At 45.6% G+C, this 24,676-nt stretch overlaps 1 protein-coding gene across 2 annotated transcripts in view; it reads right to left on the minus strand.

Annotated features, from left to right (window-relative positions):
* Positions 1-5,575, minus strand: part of ANTXR2 (ANTXR cell adhesion molecule 2) — a 119,540-nt gene extending 113,965 nt beyond the window's left edge. The window contains exons 1-3 of one of the 2 annotated variants that reach the window (XM_074905363.1): positions 5,280-5,574; positions 4,337-4,408; positions 1,560-1,631 (exon numbers count right to left, since the gene is read on the minus strand). In XM_074905363.1, the coding sequence (XP_074761464.1) occupies positions 1,560-1,631; positions 4,337-4,408; positions 5,280-5,440 (305 nt within the window). In that variant the 5' untranslated portion in view covers positions 5,441-5,574. Of the gene's footprint in view, positions 1-1,559; positions 1,632-4,336; positions 4,409-5,279 lie in introns of both variants that reach the window. The other variant, XM_074905362.1, reaches the window with a different exon arrangement.
* Between the last annotated feature and the right edge of the window lie 19,101 nt (positions 5,576-24,676).

Genomic DNA, 24,676 nt, shown 5'->3' on the forward strand with positions numbered 1-24,676 from the left:
GCTTTAAACAACGATTCCGAGAAAAACAGGGTTCTTTCCATGGCTTAAAGTGCCACCCACAAGCAATGAAAAAGGCACTTGTGTTTCTGTGGCGGGGTTCCAGAGTTCTGTCCAAGCCTTCCAAGTAGTCTGTATGCTATCAGTGCTGCCTCTCCGTGCTTGATAAGGAATAGGCCACTGACAGGGATTAAGAGCCTATTGAAATCAAGAGAAAGGATCTCATTGACTTCAGCAGTCCTCAGAACTTAAGTGTCCTCTCCTGACCTCTCTCAAGCCATCTGGAAAAATGGCTTATAACCTTGTCTCACCCCGCAGAGAGCAGATCCAAGTGCGGGTGGGGGGAAGTGAAAACTTGGCTCTTCTCAAGTCAGACCACTTTTCTTAAACGCTAAAACAGGAGGGGCTTAGAACTGGGTCTTTGGACACCCTGTTTCCAGGATGTCAGCATACATTTCTGAAGCGTGATTTGTCTGCGGCCAATGACAGGCCTGTTCAGTAAGTCTTGCACTTGCTATTATGTATTATTTAAAAAAACCAAACCAAAACAAAAACCCACACAGTAAACTAATTGACTATGGCAGACCACATTTTGTATTGACTCTACTAAAGGGAGCAGAAAGGAAGGACTACCTCACTTCCACACTGCCATGGTTCATTAAAGTGATTCCTAAATGGTTCCACATGTGCAAAATCCAAGAAGCTGTGCACTGTGGTTAGTTTCTGGACAGAAGGCGAGATAGAGAGAGGAGGTCATGTTGTTTTTGACAAGGCTGAAAGGATACTGAAGGACTCTGACAACAGCGCAACTGTCCTCTGCTGAAAGCACTGATTCCACAATATCATTTTCCTTTTGTTGTGATTTCAGTAGTTAATTTTGCAACAGTCTTTTCTCTACCTGGCTTTCTCCTTCTGTTTCCTCCCACCTATCCTTGTCCTAGCTGCTAATCCTTCTTTGCTTGAGAAATCAATGAGTAGCTTTGAATTCCATTGCCTTTGAAAACATCAACTGAAAGGAAGAGTTCAGGCACATCCATACATCATCACAGAGCCACGAAGACCTCACACCTTTCAGGTGGCACTAACTCCACTGTCTAAAACCGATTTTGAAGTTGTGACTTGAAAATACAAAATTAAATACCTACCTTGTATGAGATAATGGAAAACATTATTTTACTATTATATGCTTTACCTAGACAGAAAAAAATACTGAAGACTTATCTACAGACATTGCTTTACAAAAGTAAAAGAATAATTTCTCCTGCTGTGCCAAGGAAGATGCAGAGTCATGCAGAATGAAAACATTACTTGTAGTTATTCTGCAAAGCAGTGGCAGAGCTCACATCAAGAATTTATTTCCCATTCTTCTTCTCCTTCCTTTTTCACTAGGCTATCCATTGATATGTTCACAAAATTAAATCCAGCTCTGCACAGAGGCTTCATGACTAGCCACCACTTAAAGGTATCAGTTATTGTTCAGTATCTGTTACTGTTCCCCTGATTTAATAAGAGCCCTTGGCAGGGAGGAGGGAGAGGGAGAATTAAAAAGGCAGTGCACTAACCTGTCTCCAGTTAATGGCATAATGATGTGTGCCTGGGTGGAAAACACGATGAACGATAATCTCATCTTCGGGCTTTTAAAAAAGGGAAAGAGGAAAAAAAAATACATTTTAGACAAATGAAGAGAAATGTACAGATGCACAGCATTTCATTCACTTATTCGTGCTTCATTGGTATCATCTTTATCCTCCAACTTCCAAAGAACATACTTTTGAACTACAAACCCAGAATGAAAGAGGAATTGAAAGGATTTCTGCCCATCCACTCCTTACCCAGATGCTTTGAGATCAAAGTAGCAGAATTATTGTTTCTTGACTGACTAGACTTCAGATCTAGAAATGCTAAGCTTAACAGTGAAGATGTCATGCTACACAACTGAAAGTGAACTTCATAGGTTGTGACCTACCAGCATACAAAAGGTAACAGATCCTTTTATATTTTCATGATCCCTAGTGTCAGGGACATAGACTCAGGGTGCACTCTGGCTGCAGGGTATTAAACATGGACACATTCAAAAGTCAGTTTCCCCTTTTTAAATGCTGATCCTGATACAATATAAAGTTCAAACTGGTATCCAGCTATCAGTGGAAAATGCGTAAGAACTGATGCTCTGGAAGCCCAAGACAGTAACTTTCAAGGTAAGTTGTAATGACTCCTCTCCTACCCGCTTTTAATTTTTATTCATGACAAATTCAATATATTCAGTGATTTTATAATTCACTGTATATGTGTATCAGCTTTAATTAATCAGGTTCATGTTAGTAACAATGTAATACTTGTAAAGATGAATGATCATAAGTTTTCAGTTCACTTCTGTCAATGATGCAACTTAAAATTATTGACATCATGGAAATACAAGTACTGGGCAAGTCTTTTCACAGAACTGCAGGGATCTTTGATTTAAGGTCCGTCTTGCAGTCTATCTGTTAAGGCTCTGAATACAAAAATCTGAGATGATACTAAATTATAACCTAAACCATGGCATTACAAATCTTCTTAGTTGCCAAACAAAAAACAAGCAGTAGCAATCCCCATCTCTAGTAATTATATCACTGCCAAGTCCAAGTAACGTGAGGCTTCCCTATTTGAAATGCAACTCTTTGTGTGTCATAACTTCAAAGCTATGATTTAGCTAACTTGTCTGTAGGACAACCACAAAACTGTGCTCTTCACAAGACATCCTGTTTCTGTTCCACTCTCCGAGCACTCAGACAGTGTGACAATGGAGGAGTGAGCACACCCATTAGACCTGGTAGCCCTGCCAGGCACAGGCATTTCAGAACTGAGACAATCAGCATGCAGTGCTACTACTGCAAACATGCACATCATAAACTGGAGAGCAGATGCACCACCACAAACTAATTCTTCAGGTGAGGACTGAAGGAAATGGCTACCACTTGGGTTTTTGCCTTCTTCCCACAGCTACTCTTTTCAGTTTAGGAATGGGCAAGGTCGAATGGCCCCATGCCCTCTTCTGAAAGTGTACTGAGGGCTAAAGGAAGACAAAGCCTCATCATCCTTCAGAGGCAGGCACTCCAGCTCCATCAGGGAAACATGCAGGCAGAGGCACTGTCCATGCTCCCACAAAAGCCCAATCACCGTCACACCATGAAGGGTTTGTGCCACATAAGGCTGAGTGATCAGCACCCAGACACCGAGCGAGATGCTAATAGGTTGGACTGTCTGGCTCTGCACCATAACTGATCCTCCTTAGGTGTGAAAGATCAGTAGAGTAGCTTGCCAACTCAATAGCTTTATTTCAGATAATGCAGCCAGACCACTACACAACAACTACTGCAAAAGGGAGCGTCATTTGGCTGTAAAAGATGAAGAACTGAAAGATCTACACTGAATGAGCACCACTCTTACAGTGGGGGCAAATGTATTTTTTTACCACTCACTGAAAAGAAGTGCTGCTTTGGAATCCTCAGACTCTTTTTATTATTCTAGAGCTTAAAAAGTAACTTTCAAAAGCTTGTGTCACCCACTTGGTTAACAGGAGATTTGCTTTTACAAAACAATGTAAGCAATATTTAATTATGCAAGCCTAACTGTCATTTTATTAGCAAGCCAAGATTATAATTGCCCACTGCATTTCATCTTCTTTAGCAAAAACTACCGTAACACCTATGTCTGTGTCTTTGTGGGGTTTCCTTTGTTTTATTCTGGTTTTGGTTTGGGTCTTTTTTAAAGCAAAATGATGCATCACAGAATTCTCAGCTGTCTGTACAGAGTACGGTTAGCCAGTATTTACAACAGCCGTTTCTGTGGCAGCAATACTTGCCAGACAATACTACTAGCCAGTTACAAAGTTGATTACATACACGGACAACAAATACACTGTTAACATGTCACAAATGTCCTGTACATTGGAGCTTGAAAGATACTCCCTTCCTTCTGACTCGCACCATATATTTACATGGATATAGACAAGCATCAGATTGCCTTCTTCATACAGATCTATAAAAGCAATACACAAGAAGCACTCCATCAGAAATGAGGCATGTGGCTTATGGAAAAAAAAGTTTTAAAAAAATCATTAAACTACATCTGAGAGTAATTTTAGAGATTAAGTATTTAAAGATGCATATTACCACCTTTTTACGGAGCTCCAAACATGACAAAATGAAGTTACAGTTTTCAACAGTTTCCAACAATGTGGACACTGAAAGCCAAAGTTTTAACATGTGTGTGAAACGTATTTACCCAGCTTATAAAAGCACAGGGGTTTTTTTCAACATATCCCAGTATTACAGATGTCAGAAGGAGCAAAACACACCTCACAAATCTCTCTGTCAGTTGATTTACAAAATCAAATATTTCATGCCAGTTCTGTGCTACACTCCCAGATCTGAAAAGAAAACAAAAGCACATTAGTAGGCCTTACTTAAGGAAACCAGACAAGGAAAGGTGACAATTTCAGTGAGAAATTAGGCAATACAGGACCATTTGCTTTTCTAATTATTTCAAGTTACTACCAACCCCGGCTCACGGTGGTACTTGCATGTGATTTTTTGTCACAATTTGCCGACCTAAAGCATGGCAAAATGTATAGATTAAACAGCACCCCGTAGTGAAAAAATAAATAAACAATCTCGCCGTGAGGCCCAGCAGCACCGGTTGCTCTACCCAAGCGAAGCCCTTGCTCCCCCCGCAAACGCAGGGCGTGCTGATGGCGATCTGTTATGTACAAAACTTCACGACAAAAACATGATAATCAACAGCTGTTGAGGGGGAGGGGTGGCAGATGCTGCCGGTCGCTCCGGCTGCCTCGAAAATGTCCACCCGTGTACTTTCGGTCAGAAATGTACCTTCGCTAAAATCCTCTTTCCTCACAACTTCACAATGTCCGCGGACACCGGAGTGGGGGGGAGGCGGGTGTCAAACCCACCGCGACACCCCCCACCCGCACCAAGGCCACAGCGAGACGTAAACTTTCTGCGCGCCTCCCCGGTGCTCCCCGCTTCCACACGGCCGTTTCCCCGAGCCCCGCCCGCGAAGGCCCCCCACACACCCCCCCCCCCATTCCCCGCCTCAGCTCCCCGGCACCGCGGCCGTCAGCCCGCGGCGACCGCCAGCCCGTCACGGCAGGCGCGGGGCCTCCGCAGCGCGGCCGCCCCGGCGCGCGCGGGCTCCTGACGCCCGGCCGGCGGCCGGGACAAAAGCCGCGCCCGGAGCCAGGCGGCGGCGCCGTGCCCGTGCCCCCCCCCCGCCCCGCTTACTTGTCCAGCACGAAGTACATGTCGAAGGCGCCGTGGCACGACGGGCCCTCCGGGGCTGGGGCGGCGGCGGCGGGGGGCAGCAGCGGCGGCAGCAGCAGCAGCAGCAGCAGCATCGCCGGGCCGCGGGGGGCCAGGCGGCCCCGGGGCGCGGGCCCCGCCATGGGGCCTCGGGGCGGCGGCGGTGAGGGGACGCGGGGGGCCGGCGCTGCCGTCCTGCCGCTCAGCGGGCGCGGGCGGTGCTGAAGTGGCCGCCCCTCGCCCGCCGCCGCGGCTCGCCCGGCCCGGCCCGGCCCTCCCCGCCCGTCAGCGGCGGCGGCGGCGGCGCCTGAGGCGGGGGCCGGGGCCGGGCGGGCTCGGCGCGCCCCTCTGCGCCTGTGTGGCGCGGCCCGCCCCCCTCACCCGCCCGGCTTCGGCGGCCACCCGCAACTTCGGCAATGGCGGCCCCGCGGCGGTCCCGTGCTGCTCCCCCGCTCCCCTGGCGCCGCAGGCGCCTCCCCGGCAGGCGGCGGCCCGCGGCTGACCCCGGGTTCGCGTCCCCGGCGGCCGGGCCCGGCGGGACCCTCCCTCCGCGCCGGGCGAAGGTGCGGGGGGCTCTGGGCCGGCGGCGGGGCCAGGTGCCGGCGGCGCGGAGCGCGGCCGCGTGTGACTCGGTGCTCTCCGCTCCCGCGGGGCCAGCCCCGCTCCGGAGAGCTGCGGCCGGGAACCGGGCGGGGAGGCGTGGCGGTTTCCGAGGCGCGAAGGGTCGCCGTGCCCCCCCCCCCCCCGCCGCGGACCCCCGCGGCTGGATGGAGCCCACCCGCGGAACGGTCACCGGGGGAGCAGAAACGTCCCCTGCCCTGCCCGGGCTCAGCTCGGTTTGTGCAAATTTAAAAGCCCCCGAGAGCTGGCAGACCTGATTGCGACATGCTAGGAATATGTTATTCCACGCTAACAATAAAAACGCCTAATTGAAACAAAACCCGTGGCCCTCTAAGCTTTTCGTGCTTCGGGAGGGCAGGCGGCTTCTCTTCTGCGTTCCTCTCAACCGCTCCCTCACTGGGATTTGGTACGCAACCCGTGCTTGTCAGCCACCCCTCTGAGGATATTTAACCAGGAACGTTCTGGGATCCTTTTTAAGTATTTATTTTTTAATAGGTTTTAGGGTTCTTTGCCAGGGGTGCCGAACGTTGAACGTTTTTTCTAAATCGGCGGCCAGCTAAAAGCTGTTGCGATCCGTGTTGCAACCATCCACGTTAGCCATTTTCTCTGTGTTGGAAACTGGCTACAATAGATCCAAACTGTTGCTCTGGGACTATGCACGTGGTAACCACCGAAATGTACTGATTTACAATAGACTTTGCAAAACTAAATATAGAGCAGACATTTGGTTTGAGGCATAAGCTGGATCCTTCACAGTGAACATGAGGCACTGTAGAAAGCGTCACTTTATTCTGCAAGAATATTATCTTTCAGATTTTTCCATCTGTGGTTTCAGATTTTCACAGGAAGTTCAAACATGCTTAATAATCTTAAAATATTATCTGCAGGCTAAAAAGATGCGTGAATTTGCTGTGAAGAAAAATGCTAGTCATGTGACAAGCCGCATAAACCAAAATTATCTCTTAAGTTAAAAATAAATGTCTGGCCTCTATTTCTTTCTTTCCTTTCTGGAGTTTTCTCCACGAGCGCTATGTGACAAGCAATTAAGAGGACTTGAAATAAGATTGGTTATTCTTTTTTTTCACTTGTGTGCCCAGTGCTTTGTTTTAATAGCATCTACTTTGAGCAGCTTTAATTTACAGTGGACTGCATTCCCTGCTACAATGCATGGACGCTCAAGACACAGGGCTCTCAAGCACCAGAGACCTCAAGAGACTTCAAATTAGGACCAGACTCAGGATTCTCTCTCATAACGTGTTAAGTTACATTTTGCTAGCCAAGTAATGTGCTAGAGCTCTCAAAAGCCTGTCTCCCATCATAACATCAATCACAGGAGCAATGAGTCAATAAGGCTGTCCAACTGTGGAGAGATAAAACACAGTTCAGAGGTGCCCTGTGCCTTATGACAAAAAAAAAAAAAAAAAAAAAAAAGAAAGCTTCCTTCAGAATCTGACACTTTTGGCTTCTGGTGGAAGTGGTCAGAGGGTGAGCAATTTATCAGGACAAAAATCCCACAGAAATTACTGATTTCCCCCATCACCTGCCAAATAAATTATTCATGAGTCAGTATGCTTTGTGACTGGCAGTAAGCTGTCATGGCCTTCTGGCTTTTATTAAATCAATGTTTTATGGGGCTGTACAGAGGATATTACCTGGAACCCTACCGTTTGTTCCCAAGATGCTTTTTTTTTCCTCATAGTAACTATTTCGTTTCTTAGGTTGACCATCTTATTTACATTTCCCTTCCAACAGTCTCTGGTCCATTGTCTGTTTTTAATTTGGTGAGAGTTCCTCATGCTGCTAGGCATCCTGCTGGCGTTTTACAGGCGTATGAGTGCTTCAGGAACTTCCCTGTGGGAAATCCTCTCGGCGTAGGCATCACAGGGCACAGTGCCCGAGTGCAGTAGCAAGCCCAACACACAGGGAATACAGGTGAGAAGTGGGGCAATGATCCTCTCAGGATATACACAGTAAGTATGCACATTTCCCAGCAGTGCAGCTGGCGCTCCAGCCACCAAACCGTAATGCCATGTCTTACAGCAGGTAGTCCTTTGTACCAGGAGGTAAAACAAAGTGCATCTTTGATTGAAGAGGGGTTACTGAAGAAAATTTAAAGGAGAGACACAGTGTTTGTATTCTCTCTGTTAAGAACTGAAGTGATGTAGCTACTGGAAAAGCACAGCTTACTGCAAGCTTCCATAACGGGATCTCTGTTTTACTGAAGATATAAAGGCTGGCATACTGCTCAGGAGAGTCCAGGCAGCTTGAGCATCATTGATAGGTGAGAAAAATGCACAGTATGGGGGGACTGATCTTTGTTATCGTCATTGAGCCTCCATCTCTCAGTCAATGTCGTTCTTGTTCGTACATGATAAAATACAAGCAGAATCCTGTGTCAGTCATGCCAGCGGTAAGCTGGCAAAGTTGATATCTTTAACATCTATCTTCTCCTTGTCACTTCTAACAGACAGGTTTCCAATGCTGAATTGCTCGTTGGAATGACAGGACTCCATGCAGAATTACCAAGTATTTTCTTGTTAAATTGGGTCACAACGCAGTCCCACCACTGTGAGATCAAAAAAAATATTTCTCTTTTCCCTGCTGCAGACTTTTGAACAGCCTTAGTCTTTACACAAGTACTATTTCTTATAGAAAGAATAACTTGAGGATTGCAGATTGCTGTCAGCATTCCCTGTGTGCAGTCATGTGTCATAGATTAAGCCCTCAACAAATCTAATGTTGAATATGTACTGGTGTTACAGTATATTCTTTTCCATTCTATATCATTTCATTTTGCTCTCAGTGCAAATAAAACAGTCAGATGAAGTGACTGTCACGAAGTTAGAACGGGAGGACTGAAAAGAGCTTTACAAAATAAAGTATGTGAAATAAATACACCAAATTACATGCAGTTAGAATTCAGTCCTAACCTATACCATATTTGCACATCTTAGCCTCCCAGTGATTGAAAGTTTCATCTGCACAAACACAACAGAATTGTTTTTTAACTGAGACAATGGCCTAACAAGGATCATGTGGCTCTCACAGGCTGTGTAGGTGAATCAGACACACTGACTGCTCCAAAAAGGATCTTAATCCTCTTCCATCTGCAAGAGGAGCTGGGAAAGTCATAGTCAAAGGCGGCCTGCCAGAGATCTTTCATTTCATCCTGTTTTCTGCCATCTTTGGGAGGTTTCCTGCAGGCACAGTGCTCTGACCTGACACATCTATGTCAGAATACTTTCTCCGAGCTGACCCAAATGCAAAGCCAAGCCTCGGTATGATGCAAGTTGGAAACTTCACAAAAGTCCATGGACCAACAGTGATTTATGTCAGCCAAAGATCTGGCTCATGAAGTTCTTAATGTCTTTGAGCTCGCAAGGCTAAAGGGTAAGTAAGCAGTATTTTACAGTCCCCGTGGATGCACAAAACATGGAAGATTAAGGACCAAGCAGGCTGTACTTTGCCAGAGACCCAACAAAAGCGAAGGCTGATAATCCGTTACATATCAGAAACGCTGCGTAGTCCTGCCTCTCCCTCTCTCTGCAGAGGCAATACGATACAGCAGAGTAGGCTTTCAGAGGGTTTCCAAAACAAGCTGCATTTCAGCTTTCAGAACTGCATGAGTCAGTCCCAAGCCCTAGGAGCACTTGCCTTGCCTGGAAGTACGTGTCATGTTATCCAGCTGTTGGAAATTTTACTTCAAGCACATGTGACCGACTATGTTTGGAACGAGCTACCCCTGCCAGTTGGGGATCTGTGGTAGCCAGGCTTGCTCTTTTCTTGTTTCCAAGTGTGTGAATTCCTCTTTTAGCCTGTGGTTTCTGCTGAAGTAGCAGATAAATCATGCCTGTTTTGCTGGAATGGTTGGATGAGAGGGAGATAGGCATGGAGGAGGTACCGGGCAGCAGCTCATAGCTATTTACACGTGTTTGGCTTCATTTGCACAAGGACCCGGGGGCCTCCTTTTCCAGTTCTCAGAACTCATTAGGTGATGATCGCCTCTTTCACTTCCTCCTCCACCGCCACAGTGCTGAGTAAAACTTGGACTGCAGTGCCCAGCCCCAGCGGGATGGGCATTTTTCACTATACATACAGCAATGCAGGAAGCACAGCACAGGAAATATGACTGCCCTGACAACTGTGTGTACAAACCATCAGAAAAACAGCCTTGTGGAGCTGAACGGAGAAATGCTGCAAGATGTTCCTTGAATTGGACCCTCATGCTGCTCCCTCCAGTGCCCATGGATATACTTGCTTATATCCAAGGAGCTAGATGGGGTGTCAGTATCTTGCTAATGCAGAGAAAAAGATCATGTTGCAAAGGAAGGAGGGGACTCCTCATGCTCTTGCCTGTGTTGAAGGACCAAGGCCAGCTGCAGACCTCTGCCCCAACACCAGTCGAGTCTCCTACTGGCTCTGTGTCTTGGTTCCACATCTGGAGTAGCAACAGCTTCCCATAACTCACTGTCCCATCGGTCTCAAGTGGAGCTCACTCACACAAGGAACTCCTTTACACTGGTTTCTTAGGCCACAGTATTTACCAGCAGCTGGGACAGCAGGAGAAACAGAGGAACTGGGGAGAAACCGTCATCAGGTGCATTTGGTATGTAGAAGGCTGATAGCATTTGGAGGGGCCATGTAGAAGAAGCATCTCCCAAAATATGGGGGTATCTAAAACTTCTTGAAGTGCCTAATGAAACTGGTCCCTTTCAGACTTGTCCTACCACTCAGAAATGATAGACTTTTGTTTCATTTCTGTCTACTGTTCAATCTGGGGAAAGAAAGGTGGATCTGGAGCTGTTTGTTCTGTGGGCACATAACCCAGACAGACCTTCACACAGCAGGAAGAGACTGCAGCTATGACTCCATGCTCCTGCCATTGCAGGACCCTCAGGTCATACATACATGGCTTTGGATGACCAATCTACTCAAGCAAACAAGTTTGTGCTTTATATCACCACCCATCTCATATATACACAGCATTTCTCAGCATCAGGACGTGGCCACATCAAACCTGGTGGATTACAATATCCATTGTAAGGTGTGATAAATACTATGCTGTATTTATGTGCTTGGATAAATGAGCAGAGAACTACAACTCAGGAGGTGGTCTTTTGATTTTGGCCTTTCTCACACGATACTGAGGAGTCGTATTTTGGCTGACAGATTCACAAGACAGAAAATGTGTATTTGTACTTCTTCCAAGGATCCTTTTCTTTCGCATGCAGCAAATACAGATAATGAAAGGAAGGTGTGAGCTATTCTAGAGCAGGGAAAGTCATGGTCATTTAAAACAGAACTCTTAAATACAGCTTAAAAATAACCCAGCAATAGAAGCAGAACTTTTCATGTAGAAAGCCAATGCACAGGTGAACATAACTTTACTGCCAAGATTACTGCAGAGAAAGTAGTAAACAGTCCAGTTTACAACACATATGGGCTTATACAGCTCCTTTCTTTTTCATCAGCGGATGATTTTCTCACATGTTGTCCCATAAGATCCACCCACTCCCACCTTCTTTTTGGCCCAGACCAGTTGGGAAGACCTTAGGTGAACTGCATTTGTGCCAAACCAAACTCGGTGTATTTCAGAAGTAAGTAGTTGGAGAAAAAAGTCGACCTACGACTTCAATGTAACCTGGTTGTAAGCTTGACTCTGCCCTTGGATACTTGTTAAAACTGAAGCAGGAAGGTGGTGCTTGGTGGTGGGAAATAATTCATTGCTGTGGTGAGGTGACCTCAGCAGCAGAAGAATGGACCTTCATGCTTAACCAAAGTCAAACAGTGGGTTGGCGACTGCACAGGAGGCCTTTTCTATAGACTACAAAGGGTCAGGAGGTCTTTGTTGCTCGTTAAATTCAATTCTGGTTCAGGATAACTGTACAACAACTGTGAGACAGACTGCTTTCTACAGGATACTCGATGATTGCCAAAATTTTGTCTGGGAAAAATTAAACTTGTGTGTGTGTGTGTGTGCATGTGGCTGCAGTTCTGATTAATGAAATCTACTTTCTGATTAAGGTCCAGATTTGTCCTTCTGCCACATGCTACAGGAGTAGAGTGAGAAGGGAGAGCTGAAGGTTTCCTGGTCCATTTCACAGCTCCAGCATGCCGCCAGCAATGGCTGCAGGCAACGTGGTGGCAGGTACCAGCCAGCACTTTGAGACACAGAGCTGGATGAACTGAAGAACAGGGATGATGCTGATGTGAACCCTTGAGCCATTCCAGCTTAAAACAGAATTTGACTCAAGGCAGCTCTCAGGAAAATATTTTTCTTCTCCCATCACAGGATATAAACAAGACATGGAAGTCTCATGCTTTGTAAAAGGAAAGAGAAACCAGAGTGACTCCAGGAGTTATTCAGGAGCTGCTTCCTGGAGGATTAGAGATACAAATTTTTTTTCCCCTTTGCAGATGTAGCCTTGTGGTCTGTGTTCATTCTGTAAATTAGTGTTTAAATGAATAAATAAAAAGGATAGCACTAAGTAACACAGGAACTCTCATGTTAGTGTGGTGTTGCATGTATCATCCAGATGGAAAGTATCTGTCTAGACAAATCTGGGAATTATGCAAGCTCAGAATTCCTGAATAACCGTTCCTTTCCAATATCATTAAACAGTTTGCAGTACCCACTGAAAATACACACAAAAACACAGGAAAAAAACCCAACTCTCAACTCCAAAAACTAGGAAACCTAAATAGTAGCAATATGTTGGATGAGAGAAACAATAAATGTGAGAATACAGAGTGATGTCACTAATTTGTGCACACTGGACCTTTAGTTGCCTGGATGAGACAGGGGTGAAAATTGGTACTGATTCCTGGTCTCAGCAAAGGTGGAGAAGGCTCCATTATTCTTTAGCGTGATTCTCTGCACAGAGCACAGAGCTGTTTGTTTCCGCTTTTTCAGAGTTCTTTGTTTCCGCTGTGCTCAGATGAGCAGAAGGAATGAAAACAAAGAAGGAAAGATGGGCTGTCCTGGTGCAAGCTATCACAGAATAAAAATATATCCATCTTGGCCTGGGTGACCAAAAAAAGCACAATAGAAAACACTGAATTCGCACTCTGCCCTGGGAGCCACTGCTGGCTCAGAGCAGCACTGAAGAATAACTTAGGCTGGGATTTTAGCACAACTCTAGAGTTGTAGTGACCCTTTTTGGTCTTCGCAGGAAACAACGGCCCAGCTAGAGGAAACAGAGGAATAAAGTAGGCAGGAGCTCAGCCTGAAGAACAATGCATCGCATAAAAAGGACAACACATTTCTGAGTAGTATATGAAGGGGAAAAAAAAGCATAAGGAGATACAAAACAGGTCACAATCAAACAGACACCCAGTTTGCAACAGTTTTATCATTGACTCTAGGGGGAAAGGATCAAACCCCTTCAAGGGTGTATCCAAACAACTTTTGTTCTATTTTGGGTTATACTGGTTGAAAAGTGACTAATGTTTATCCATGGTGTAGCCTGACCTCTTTGGGGCTGGAAAGGTGAAAGAGAACATTATGCTGTGAAGTCAGTTTTGCCTTCCTAGGCCTAGGAGAGAAAAAGAAATGAAAAATTGGGAGGATAAATGATAGAACAACTGCTTATACTGCTGTTTGGGGGAAATTATGTAAATATTTATGCAAAGACAGCTTTGCAGGGCCAGCAAGCTGCAGCAGGACTCCCCCTGACAGCGTGCACGAGCCACTGTTGGATCAACAGCCTGAAAAGCAGATGTGCCAATTTCCTGTATTTGATGATGATGGTTCCTAATTACACCAGAGCTGTGGCAATGTCCTTTCTTATGTATTACTCTTAATTTTGTTTCATAAAGTCATCTGTGCAACGTTCTTCCGGCATGCAATCATGGTCGAGTGACTGTCACGAAGAGCTTTGTGCTTAGCAACAGCAGCAGGCAGCGCCTGAAACCTGTGAGCCTTGTTTGCACCAGGGGGTTTGGGCACTGCTGAACAGCATGCAGACCACACACAGCTCCCATTTGCCATTGGCATCACAGCCGTGGTAGAGTGTGAAATTCATTCCCATGCGAGCTGTACATGCTGCTGAAGTCCAGTGTATCTCCTTAAAAATATGATTCAGAGGAGTGTAAGCTTTTGCCAGACCTGTAGCCAGGGATACATCACACTTGCAGCCAGTTACCTAGAGGTCCATGTTGGAATATAGCTTGTCAAAACACCTTGCCCATGCTTTGACCAAACATAACTCATTTACGGTCCAACCAAAACCCCACTGGGATTTGGGTCTGTTCCTTAGCTTCCTTTACCTCTTGTAGGTTATCGTGCCTACTAACAAGGGGGAACATCTGATGGGGGGGGGGGGCAATTCAGCAGGGACCTCAGCAAAGACTAATGCTTAGAGAGGCTGTAAGTTTGGGAGGGGTGGGGGTGGAATTTTCCACTGTTTTTTTCACCAGGGGTGATTTCCTTGGTGGCATTGTTGCTGGTCATTTTTTCAACAATTTTCATGGTTCCCCTGTCTTTCTTGGAGGGCAGTCTCATTTCTTCCCATGTTTTTGGCCAGTTTGTTTGGATTTTTTTCTTTCTCTTTTTCTCTTTCTTTTCATACATAATCTGAGGGGTTCCCCAAATTTGGAATTTGCCATTGGAGCGTTTATTTATCTTATTTATTTAGATAGGGGCTTTTGTAAGTTTGGGAGAGGCTTTTGGGGTGGGTTGGGGGTTTTTTGCAGCTTTTATCTTGCATGACATTTTGAGGAAACATCTGTTTGGTGTCCCCTGGATGTGAGTCTGTGATCCCTTCCTTCTCTTTTACTGGGTATCACCTGTGGGGCACACTGCTGCTGGTGAGATGGAGTCATGCTCCTTGAGCTCAGCACAGAGAGAATCTGGAGGTGTGCAGAGCAGGGAGAGGTAAAAATACTGCTTTCAGATGATCATGGCTGTGCAGTGGGGCTGTGTGGGGGCTTGGTGGGTATCTGGCACCTGGCTGTCCCTGTTGCTAGAGTGAGTCTGGCTGCCCTGAGGAAGACACAGAGCTGGCTCAGGGGTGGCTGTGAACTAGGCTGTGGGAGCCCTGTGGAGGAAAGAACCGGAGGAGATGGGCATGGGGCTGTGTAGCACCTGAAGGGATAGATGAGGAGATGCCCAGACCTTTCGTGGAGATCTGCAGGCAGGTAATAGCCAGGGGACATGGGAGAGGGATGGTTGGAAGTGGTGCTGTCAGGAGAGATTGATGGAGGTTCCAGTGTGGGGTGGGTTGGCAGCTTGTGCCACCTGGCAGCTGAGTAAGAGCTCCTTCTCTGCTTTCTGGTCTTAATGTCCACTACCCTGATAGCAAGGGAGGGAGAAATTACTGTGGTGTGAGGTTCTCGGTGGTGAGCGTGCGGGGTAGGGTGTTGTCTGCTTGAGAGTCCTCGGGAAGAGTAAAACAGCTCAGATGGATGCTCGCCTTAAAGCCTATTATCTGATCCTTGTGGCATGGCAAGGGTGGGAGGAGCAGAATCCCTGCTGGTCGAGGATGCCTTGGGGGCACCTGAGAGGTGGAGGGAGCTCTGAAATGGATGGATGGGGGCTCTGAGGAGAGGGATGGGGAGGAAGGGAAGAGGGATTGCCCTCCACACACAGGAGTGCTTGTGAGGTGTGGAGTTACTCAGGGGACTGGGTGAATGCCTCGCTGTGTGCCTGAGGTTAGGATGGGAGGGCAGCACTGTGCTGGGCAGCAGTAGCAGGATAGAAGGAAACCATGTCATCACAAAGCCAGCTGAGCACTGAGGCAGGGCGACCTAGAGAGGTACAATCTGCAACCTTCAAGAGTTTTAAGGCCTGACTAGTCAAAGGTCTGAGCTTTGGTCAGGACTTGCTTTCTACCATGCTTTGAGCAGGAGGTTGGACCGTTTGAGGTACGTTCTAACATCATTTATGGGGGGATTTTCCTTCTTTGACTTAAAGATATGATGTACGTTGAACAGATCTTAAACTTGGTTGTGGTACTGTTTTCTGCTGCCTTGCATAATTTCAGGTTACTGAAAACACTTCAATCAAAATGCAAACTCCAGTCAAACCTTCTAGAGGACGTGCTTGGTGAAAACACAAATTTACAAAGTAGCTTGGGATTTCTACCACAATCAGTCTTCTTGTTCTGTCTGCTGTCAGAGACTGCTGGGCAGGAAGAGTGCTTGTGGGAGTGTTTGCCAGCTGAGTCATGGCCATGCCAGGTTATTTACCAGCCAAGCCACGCTAGTAATTATGGCATACGTCAGTCTTAGTTGCCTTATTCGCATGAGCAATTCCCTCAGGTGCCTGGATGATAAGCGGTTTTTTGTGCATTGGTGTGACTGTACTGGCCTTTAGACAGGAATGAGATACTTGTGATGTATCTTAACTGACTGGTATTTAAATTTGCATGACTTTGTATTACCGTTTCCTCAGTTTCTCAACACTTGAAAAGAAGTGAAACTTGTACTATATAGCAATCAGTACTCACATCCTGTTTTCTGTAATTTAGAAGATTATCCTTCTTTTCTTCCTATGTTTGGGTAGTTACAATTGATAGAGGTGGAGCAGTGTTGTCTGGGACTGCAGATTTCATTTCAAGCAGTGGTGTTGGCAGAACAGTGAATACAATTATCTTACCACAGAGAGGAAGGGTAGCGTCTCTTCACCCACAGATGAGAAGATCAAGCAGCTTTACAAAGGCTTCATGGTTTTGGTGCCTTGGAAATCGTAACAGTGTTAACCAAGGCTAGTACTGAATGTACCTCCATGGATCAGCTTATCAGGATGTAGAAGGTGGCATACTTAGCAATGGTTTTGGGGAACGTTTACAGTTGCCATACAGTAATATTCAAAGGAAAAGAGCTAGGGTACTAAACTGTCATGCTGACATGGCAGTATTTTAGTCCTAATGTTGAATTCTTGTGGCCCCTTGGCTGAAAAAAAAAAAAAAAAAAAAAAAAAAAAGCCTTATAAAGTAAATGTTTTGTTCAGCAAACCTGAACAAGAAGCAAAATAGCTTATGGTACCAAAGATGGCCCTCTTGGCATGCCTCTCCAGTGTTTTTGGAAAAGTGAGGCTGACCTTGTGCTTAAGGCTTGAAAGCTGATAGCAGAGGAAGACTTGATAATGTGAAACCCACTACTATTTCCTATATGATACCCAGAAGGTATCCTATCACTTGTTTTCCAGCTGTCCATCTGTGAAATGGTAACTTGGTTTCTGCTATTACTTTGCTGCCTGAGATGTTTAGAACACAGTTTCCAGTGAGGCCTGATCTCTCTAGGGTTTTGTGTAGTGCTAGGGGATGGATACCTTTATCTGTGTTGTTATACATCTATTTCCCTGGTGATGTCCTGCACACAATTCCCGTGTGGGCTTGTGTCTTCTGCAGAACTCCTGCTGTGGTGGCTCTGCAGCATCTCAGCACAAGCATCTCTTCTCGTACAGACTCCAGTGAGCACCTGCCCAAATCTCCCTCTGGCAGCAGAGAAAGCAGGCTTGCTTGCAGTCAGCCAGCACAAGTGGAAGCTTGTGCTTATTGTGCCTATCTGCATTTCCCCTGGCTAGTTTGAGAAGTGCTCCTCAGTTTCTGCATGGAAGCAGTTTATCTCTTCATTACAAGACTATCATAGCAAAAGATACCCGTAGTGAAGCACAGAGTGGGAGGTGCTTCAGTCCCTGATGAGACTGTGCAAATAAGATAGGGTTTAATTCACTGGCTAACTCATATCCTGAGTCGGAGACGATGGTGAGTCAGTGTGAGTTCATCTGGGCAACCATAGGCACCTCACCTGTCAGACCTAAGCAAAGCTGCTTTGCAGCACAGAGAAGCTATGGTGCACGTGCCCCTTAACACTTCCCTGCAGGTACTGTGCTGTCCCATCTCCCTCTGCTCAGTAGCATTTACTTGTTGTTCTGTTGGTTCATTTATGCTTTCATGCTCCCAATCTCACAAGAACCATTGGAACCAGCTGCACCTCAGGGAGTGGGTCAGAGTCATCGTTGTCTTGGAAAAAAAAACCTTGGTGTGTGCAGAGCAATAGAAATGGGAGGTGCTGTCAGCTGGGGCAAGAGCAAGCGAATGTTTCAGTTGAACAGGGTTCATTTGGACCAGTCTACTGCTCTGCAATTAGAGTCATCCCTTTGCTTTTTTCCCATTGTGCCCTTAGAAATACTGTTTGCATGGGAACTCAATTAGATGCGTGCCAGCAATGTTTTTCCCTTCCAGGAAAGCATTGCGACCTCTGCATGTGTTTTCAGCATCCTCCTTGTTATCTGCCTAGCACTCGAGCACTTGCTAAGGCCAAAGCTATGCTAAAAGATGGTCAGTTTTCTGGAGTTCGGCTAAGAGAGCTGAATCGTGCACTCCTATGGATGCAGAGGGGGCTGAAGTGTGGCTTATGGCATTGTATTGTTGAACTCAACTTTTTCTAGATAGGAAACATCCACAGTAAGTTAGTCCTTGTGGGTGATGGAGAAGATGTACAGACAGTTCACCTCTGTGGGTTGAATTACTTCTGCAGACAATAGTGCCTGGGATGCAGAGCTTGGTTCAGACATCAGCAAAAGAGATGTCTGTGTTCAGTGGGATGACTGCCACCTGCAGAGATCATACAGCTTGATGTTGGTCCAGATGGCCACAAATTCAGACTTCGTGTCCTGCTGCAGTGTTCTTGTCTGCAAAACCACTCCACTGCAGTGTCTAGGAGCCCCAGCTGTACCAGGAGGGGCACAGCCATGGCAAGAGTTATTCCCATGTTTACTGTGCACAGACATTTCATCCTAATAGATTTGATATCACTTTACAGAGACAAAGTGAAAGGCTGGCCATAGACAGGAGTTGCAAGGAAAGCACAACTACTCTGAGCTTGAAATGTGGCAACTGCTTGTCAGTGCTGCATGTCCTTATCTGCAGTAAGGAATAACCCCAGAAATCACGTCCTATAAATCAAACTCTACCAATCTCTACTGTCATAAGCCATGTCACAGGAACCTCAATGAACAGCCGTGAAAGACACAGCTGAGTCATCAGCAGGGAGTCATCGTCTTGCTACCTACCTTATGGAAAATTATTTGTACGCCCTGTCAAAAAAATCAGCCTTCTTCTGTCCTTGTTTTCTGGAGATAGGGCTGGCTGAGCACACAATAACCCTTTCTCCAGACAGGGCGAGTGACAGTAATGCAACATGTAACTCTGGATGTCCATGTTATGAGCAAGTTTTAGTAAGGAAGCTGTGCGGAGCTGGTCTTGTCCTACAGGTTGTCTCATGAATTAACAGGAACATGGATCCGAGAGATTCATGTCATCTAGAGAGTGCCAGTCAAGGTAGGCATACATCTGCAGGGCTGTGCAATCACAGCTGTGAAACTGGTTCTTTATAGCCAAGGTAGCAAACCTTGCTTGTTAATATTAACTTTTCCAGTTTTGCTAATACTGAAGTCTCCCAGTGTGATCATTAGGGAAGAGAGTGCGTGTGTGTGCATGTGTGGAGGTGGAGGTGCTGGATCCCAGCAGCATGAGGGAAATGAGTCAGTAGATTATCCCAAGTACTTAGGTAAATCACCCAAACTAACCTTTATTTTTAATTGAAATCCACATTAAAATAATGATGAATTTCTCTGGACCCTTGTCTTACACTTTTTTCCACTGTCCTACCACTTTACAGAAACACATGTAATCTCTTTGCTGCTATGCATCAAGAGAAAGCCCCCCATCTTTATGTAAAATTTCCAGTATGTGAAGCAGGCAGTCTCAAATCTCTCCCTGACTCTTTGTTAAAGTTTCTGGGTTTCCTTGAGTAAGATGTGGGGTTTTTTTTAAATAAACAGACAAACAAACAAACAAAAAAACCCCAGCTTCTCACCTTTTGTGCTGTGGGAATTGAGAACATTCAGCATCTTGTAGGAAGTGTTTCATGTCTTGCAGGATGAAACAGTTACTAAATGTAGCTCATCAATGCAGAATGCTGTGATATAATTTAGAAGCTCATTAGAGATGATAATCATAGTGACAGATGTTGGTGAGAAGTAGAAACCAACAAAAAGCAAAATAGGGAGCTATTTGTCACGAGGATGTTAGTTACAAAAAAATGTATGGACAAAATTTTCTGAAATATCTAAGGATTTTGATTATGATTTGGGAGTTTCTATCTAGGTTTCTTGGTGCATAAATCACTTGGAAAATAAGACTGAAGCACTCAAATTTTGAAAGGACTTTTCAAGAAATTATTCCTGCTTCTAACAGGCATAACTTCAGATCATGTCTGCTAAAATGTGCTAAAGTTAGGCATGCCTGTCTTAAACCAGTTATTCATAACATAGTAACTTTGTGCATTGAATCCAGCAGGAATGGGACTTTTGCTGCATGGTGGGAGAGCTGCGCCTGTGTAAGGGAGAAATTAGAGCAACTTGATTGCGCACTTATCTTGAGTGTAGATTGGTGGCACGCATTGTTAATAGCAGAACTACTAATGACTGCCAAAATGATGTTACTTGGCCAGTTACCCAAGTAAGCGTGAAATCATTAAAAAACAGATTTGGAGATGTACACACTTCCTTTGTGTTACCCACTTCTTTTTGGTTGCATCATCAAGACTGAGACAGATTTTGCAGTGACACTTCATTGCCCATGAAGGATTTGGTTCTTGGTTGGTTACTACAACAATGACTGTGTTCCACGCCGGGGGGGGGGGGGGGCAGACAGGAGGTGAGGTATCTTCAAGTGGAGTATGTCACACACAGTTTGAGGGAGAAGGAAGTGCAGCAGTATTGTAGTATGTTCATATGGGAGTCTATATATGAACTATTAAATAATATATAGAATATATATTCTATATATGAACTCTATATATAAGAGTCTACTCTCTTCTATATGGGAGTCTCAAAACCACCATGAAGCCCTTCAGTCCACTGTCACGCCATGCACAGTGGTGGCTGTGACTGAGCATACTGAGTAAGCGCATCAGCTTTCACCAAGAATCTAACTCTTCTGCCAGCTGACCTCTGCAAGTTTCTTCAAACTGGCCCTTGAAGAGATCTGGTTTTGCTCAGGCTGTTTGAGCATCCTCAGGAGGTTGATCCCACCGTGTTCTTGCACACCGGGAAGCGCCTCATCGCGCTTCCCAGGCAGCTCTGCCAGCTGCTGCTGCTCAGGTTGTGGGTGGCCTCCAACAGAAATCCAACTGATCCTGCATGTGAAGAGTGACTCAGATTTGAAAGCCAAGATGAGAGGCTCGTGTGTGAGCAGCTGCTCAGGGACGGAGCAGTCGTCTGTAGGAAGGCTTTCTAGGTGACAGAACTGAGAGTGCTTTCCCTGTCGCTAGGGGTGTGAGCCCTGATCTTTGCTCTTAGGTGCTCTCTGTGCCATGCAGTTTGGTAGGGCAGAGATGTAAAATGACCTGGGGCTGTTGGCCAGCCTTGGGAAGTAAAAGCTGTAGGGTTTCAGTAATGGAAGTAGGTTAACAAAATCATTATTAGACTGTCCTGGCATGTGGGCTCACTGGGATGTGAAGTCACCTGATGAAAACATTGCCCAATAACAAAAATTTCCTAGCAGAAAATGAGCTTTCTGTTGCTGCAGTGCTGTTCTTCTGAGGTTTTCCATCTGCTTTACAAACAATATCTGACTGAGCCTAGCAACGCTTCTGTGAGAACAGCATCTCTAGTGACAGTTTCCAGCTGTCTAGCAGACGAGAGCACCCAGGTGCCATGGTAAACCAGGGAGTGAATAATAACCATTCCCATTTTATGGAGGGAGGGATGCTGTTGCAAGATGGAAAGGGACCACCTAGTTGGACTGTTTCACAGCTGAATGTCCCTACATATGCACTAAAGATGTGAGCAGAGAGTGTGATATAAGATCATATAAGCAAATATAAGGGAATAAATACAAATAGTTTGATTAACTTCACCTTTGGAAATGGGGGCTAAGCAATTTTGGCTAGTTGCTCCTAGTGATCTTTAAGCTTCTCTGAAAAGTTAGGATAGTCCTCCAGGACCAGGCTTGGGGCTCAGTGTGGCCGTTTCCAGGTCTGCAACCTTGTGCCAGCTGTCCTGGCTCTTGGTGACCCTGCCGTGCCCTTCTGGGAGGGCAGGAGGGATTGCAATGTGCCATGGGGGGCTGAATGCAGTCAGAGCCTCAAGCCGATACTGTGGCACAGATGATCTCCATAAACTGTGATGACATTAATCTAATGTATGCGTTCTCCTACAAATGTGAATACCAACAAATACAAATTCTGTGCAAATAAGGCATTCACACAGTATGTGCAAATGGTTGAACATCTGAGGACTCAAATATTATATCAGAAGTTTTTCACATGCATGCCTGTTCCAAAATTTGTTGTTATAGAGCCCTTCTGTGTTCCCATGGAATTCTCAGGTAAGAGAAAGAGATGTGCCAGCTGCTCTCCTTCAGCTAGAAGAAGCACCTGAAGCAGGATCCATCTCCTCCTTGCTGGATTCCTCCTCCTTTCCCAAGCCTGCAGCTCCTGCAGACGCCTGGCTGCTCAGAAAGACTCACACCAGCCTCTGTGGCACTCCTTGGTGGGGAGAAAGGTGGATGTTAAGCGTTCCTCAGAAAAGGAAGCCATACCCTCTGCCAACTGGCAAAGAGCAAGTGCTGGCACTAGCTGCAGAAGAGAAATTATTCATTCATTCTTCAGGAGCACATATTGGGAATCCCTCTCCCAGTCTTTACACAGCTCTTGAATCTGTGCTTGCTGCAGCCCAGGTGCCCAGAGGGGTTTGGGTGTCTAAGTGCCCCAAACAGGTGGGGAAGCTTGTTCTGACAGCACCTCTATGAGGTAAGAAAGCTTTGCCTTTCTTTACAAAAGGAGGAGGAAGCAGAGGACAGCTGAGTGGTTTGCCTGAGACGGCAGGAAGAAAAGGAGGGAGTGAACTTAGTTCCCCTGTGCTCCTATCCAGCATCATGGGGAACTTGGTCTGCAATAGGAAAATAAAAAGGTAGAAACAAATGTGAAGCATGTAAGAACCTTAAGTGTAAAAACAATATGCAGAGTCCATTTTTTTTTTTCTGTTTTAGATGCCAGTGAAAGCTCAGGCATCTAAGAGGGTTTAAAAATTGAGCTGGATCTTGTAAAACAGAAGTATGCTGGATACCACAAGGTTCATAGGAATCTCTTAGGAATAACAGGGGGAAAAACATAACCCAGTAGTTCATGTACAGATAGCCAGAGGCAATGTGCCAGATGGAGGGACTAGAAGTGTAGAGATGAGGACCTCTGAAAACTGTTGGTAGAAGAGATGCAAGGATGTGTCTTTTGTGAATACAGAATTGTTTTGGATGCCTCTTCCTGCTTTAAGCCACTTTGGTTATGCAAACAAGGATGGTGATTTAGGAGAGGGAGCAGGTTATATCCCACATAAAGACTCTTCTCCCTTAAAAACAGGCCAGTTTTTGTGGTGGTGATAGGAAGAGGGCAGATATGAGCTTTGAATTGCCCTCTGGAGGTGTCTGTCTTGGCACTGGCTGTGGGGTGTTCACCTGGCTCAAGAATAGGGTACCTGTGGAGCTATCGTCATATTCTTCATTAGCGGTGTTTTGTGTTTTCTCTGCTGATCTTGAGCTCTTAGACGTGATAAAGCAAATAATGCAGGTGTCCCAGCAACTACATGATACACCTTCCAGCTTTCCCCTCACCCTCCCCTCCATGCCCTCAACTGTTCAGATGGTTTCAAGTGAGGAAGCTTTCTGCTAACTTTTGTGTTTAAATCAAAAAATAGTCTCTCTGGTACACAGCAGCAAGCTCTGTGGGATGAGATCACATTTAGTCTTAACATAAGTGAGCAACTAGTACAGGTATAGCCCCCCTTAACAAAAAATAAACCCTCTGCCAGCGGGTTAAGAGTTAGGGCCAGCAACCCATGGTATGTTGATAAATCTTCATTCTTAGCCCATTAAATCACCAGCCTGCTCATTCAAGAGGGATTCACGAGAGGTAATACAAGACTGACCTTTGCTCTGCCATAAATGCCAGTGTACATGAACCAGTTCAATCAACATGCTCTTTTTTTTTGGCTCCCTTCCCTTTGTGTAGTTTGTCTTACCATGTGGCTACGTGATTAGTGCAATGTCATATCAGGTGGCAGCACGGTGCGAGCTGCTTGGCTTTTCTTGTTACTTCCTTTTGTGTGGCACCTTGGCATGCCCCTGGATCACAGTGTAGCCCCTTTGGCTTATTCAGATGGTTCTCTCAGGGTTGTCCATAGCTTTAGCTTTTTGACTGTGTTGGACTGTTGGGTTTTTTCTCTCCTCATAGACTTCTTATCTTTCAAAATACTCTGTGATTGCTGCATCGTCGATTTTTTTACTGCAGTAAAGGAAAAATGTGGCTTTTTTGATAGCCAGATTGTATGTTTGTTTGTTCTTTTATTTTTGGCTTCTTATGAGCTTTTTGCCACTTTTCACTTTCTAATTGTCTCTTTTTCTAATCCAGGCAATTCTTATGCTCAAAGCCAACATTTCTCACGGCAACTTTTTATCACCTGCTGGCTAGAACAGAATAGAAAAAACAGGTTCTAGCTGAAGGATCTGTGAAAGTAGGAAAACATAAAAGCTAATTTTAAAGTTTTCTTTTGTGATAGGATAGAAAACAAGTGAGTGTTCAGAGGTGAAAGACCTGGCCGCACACAGCACTCTAACTTAAGCTTTTTAACAGAGTGTTTCTTTTAACTTCAGAGGAGAAAAGCCGGATCCTGGTTAACATTTCAGTGAAAAAAAACCAACAACAACAAAAAAAACAAAACAAACAAAACCCCACAGGAAAGGAATAGCTTG

Source organism: Athene noctua, chromosome 4 (genome assembly GCF_965140245.1).
Source record: "Athene noctua chromosome 4, bAthNoc1.hap1.1, whole genome shotgun sequence".
Taxonomy (NCBI): domain Eukaryota; kingdom Metazoa; phylum Chordata; class Aves; order Strigiformes; family Strigidae; genus Athene; species Athene noctua.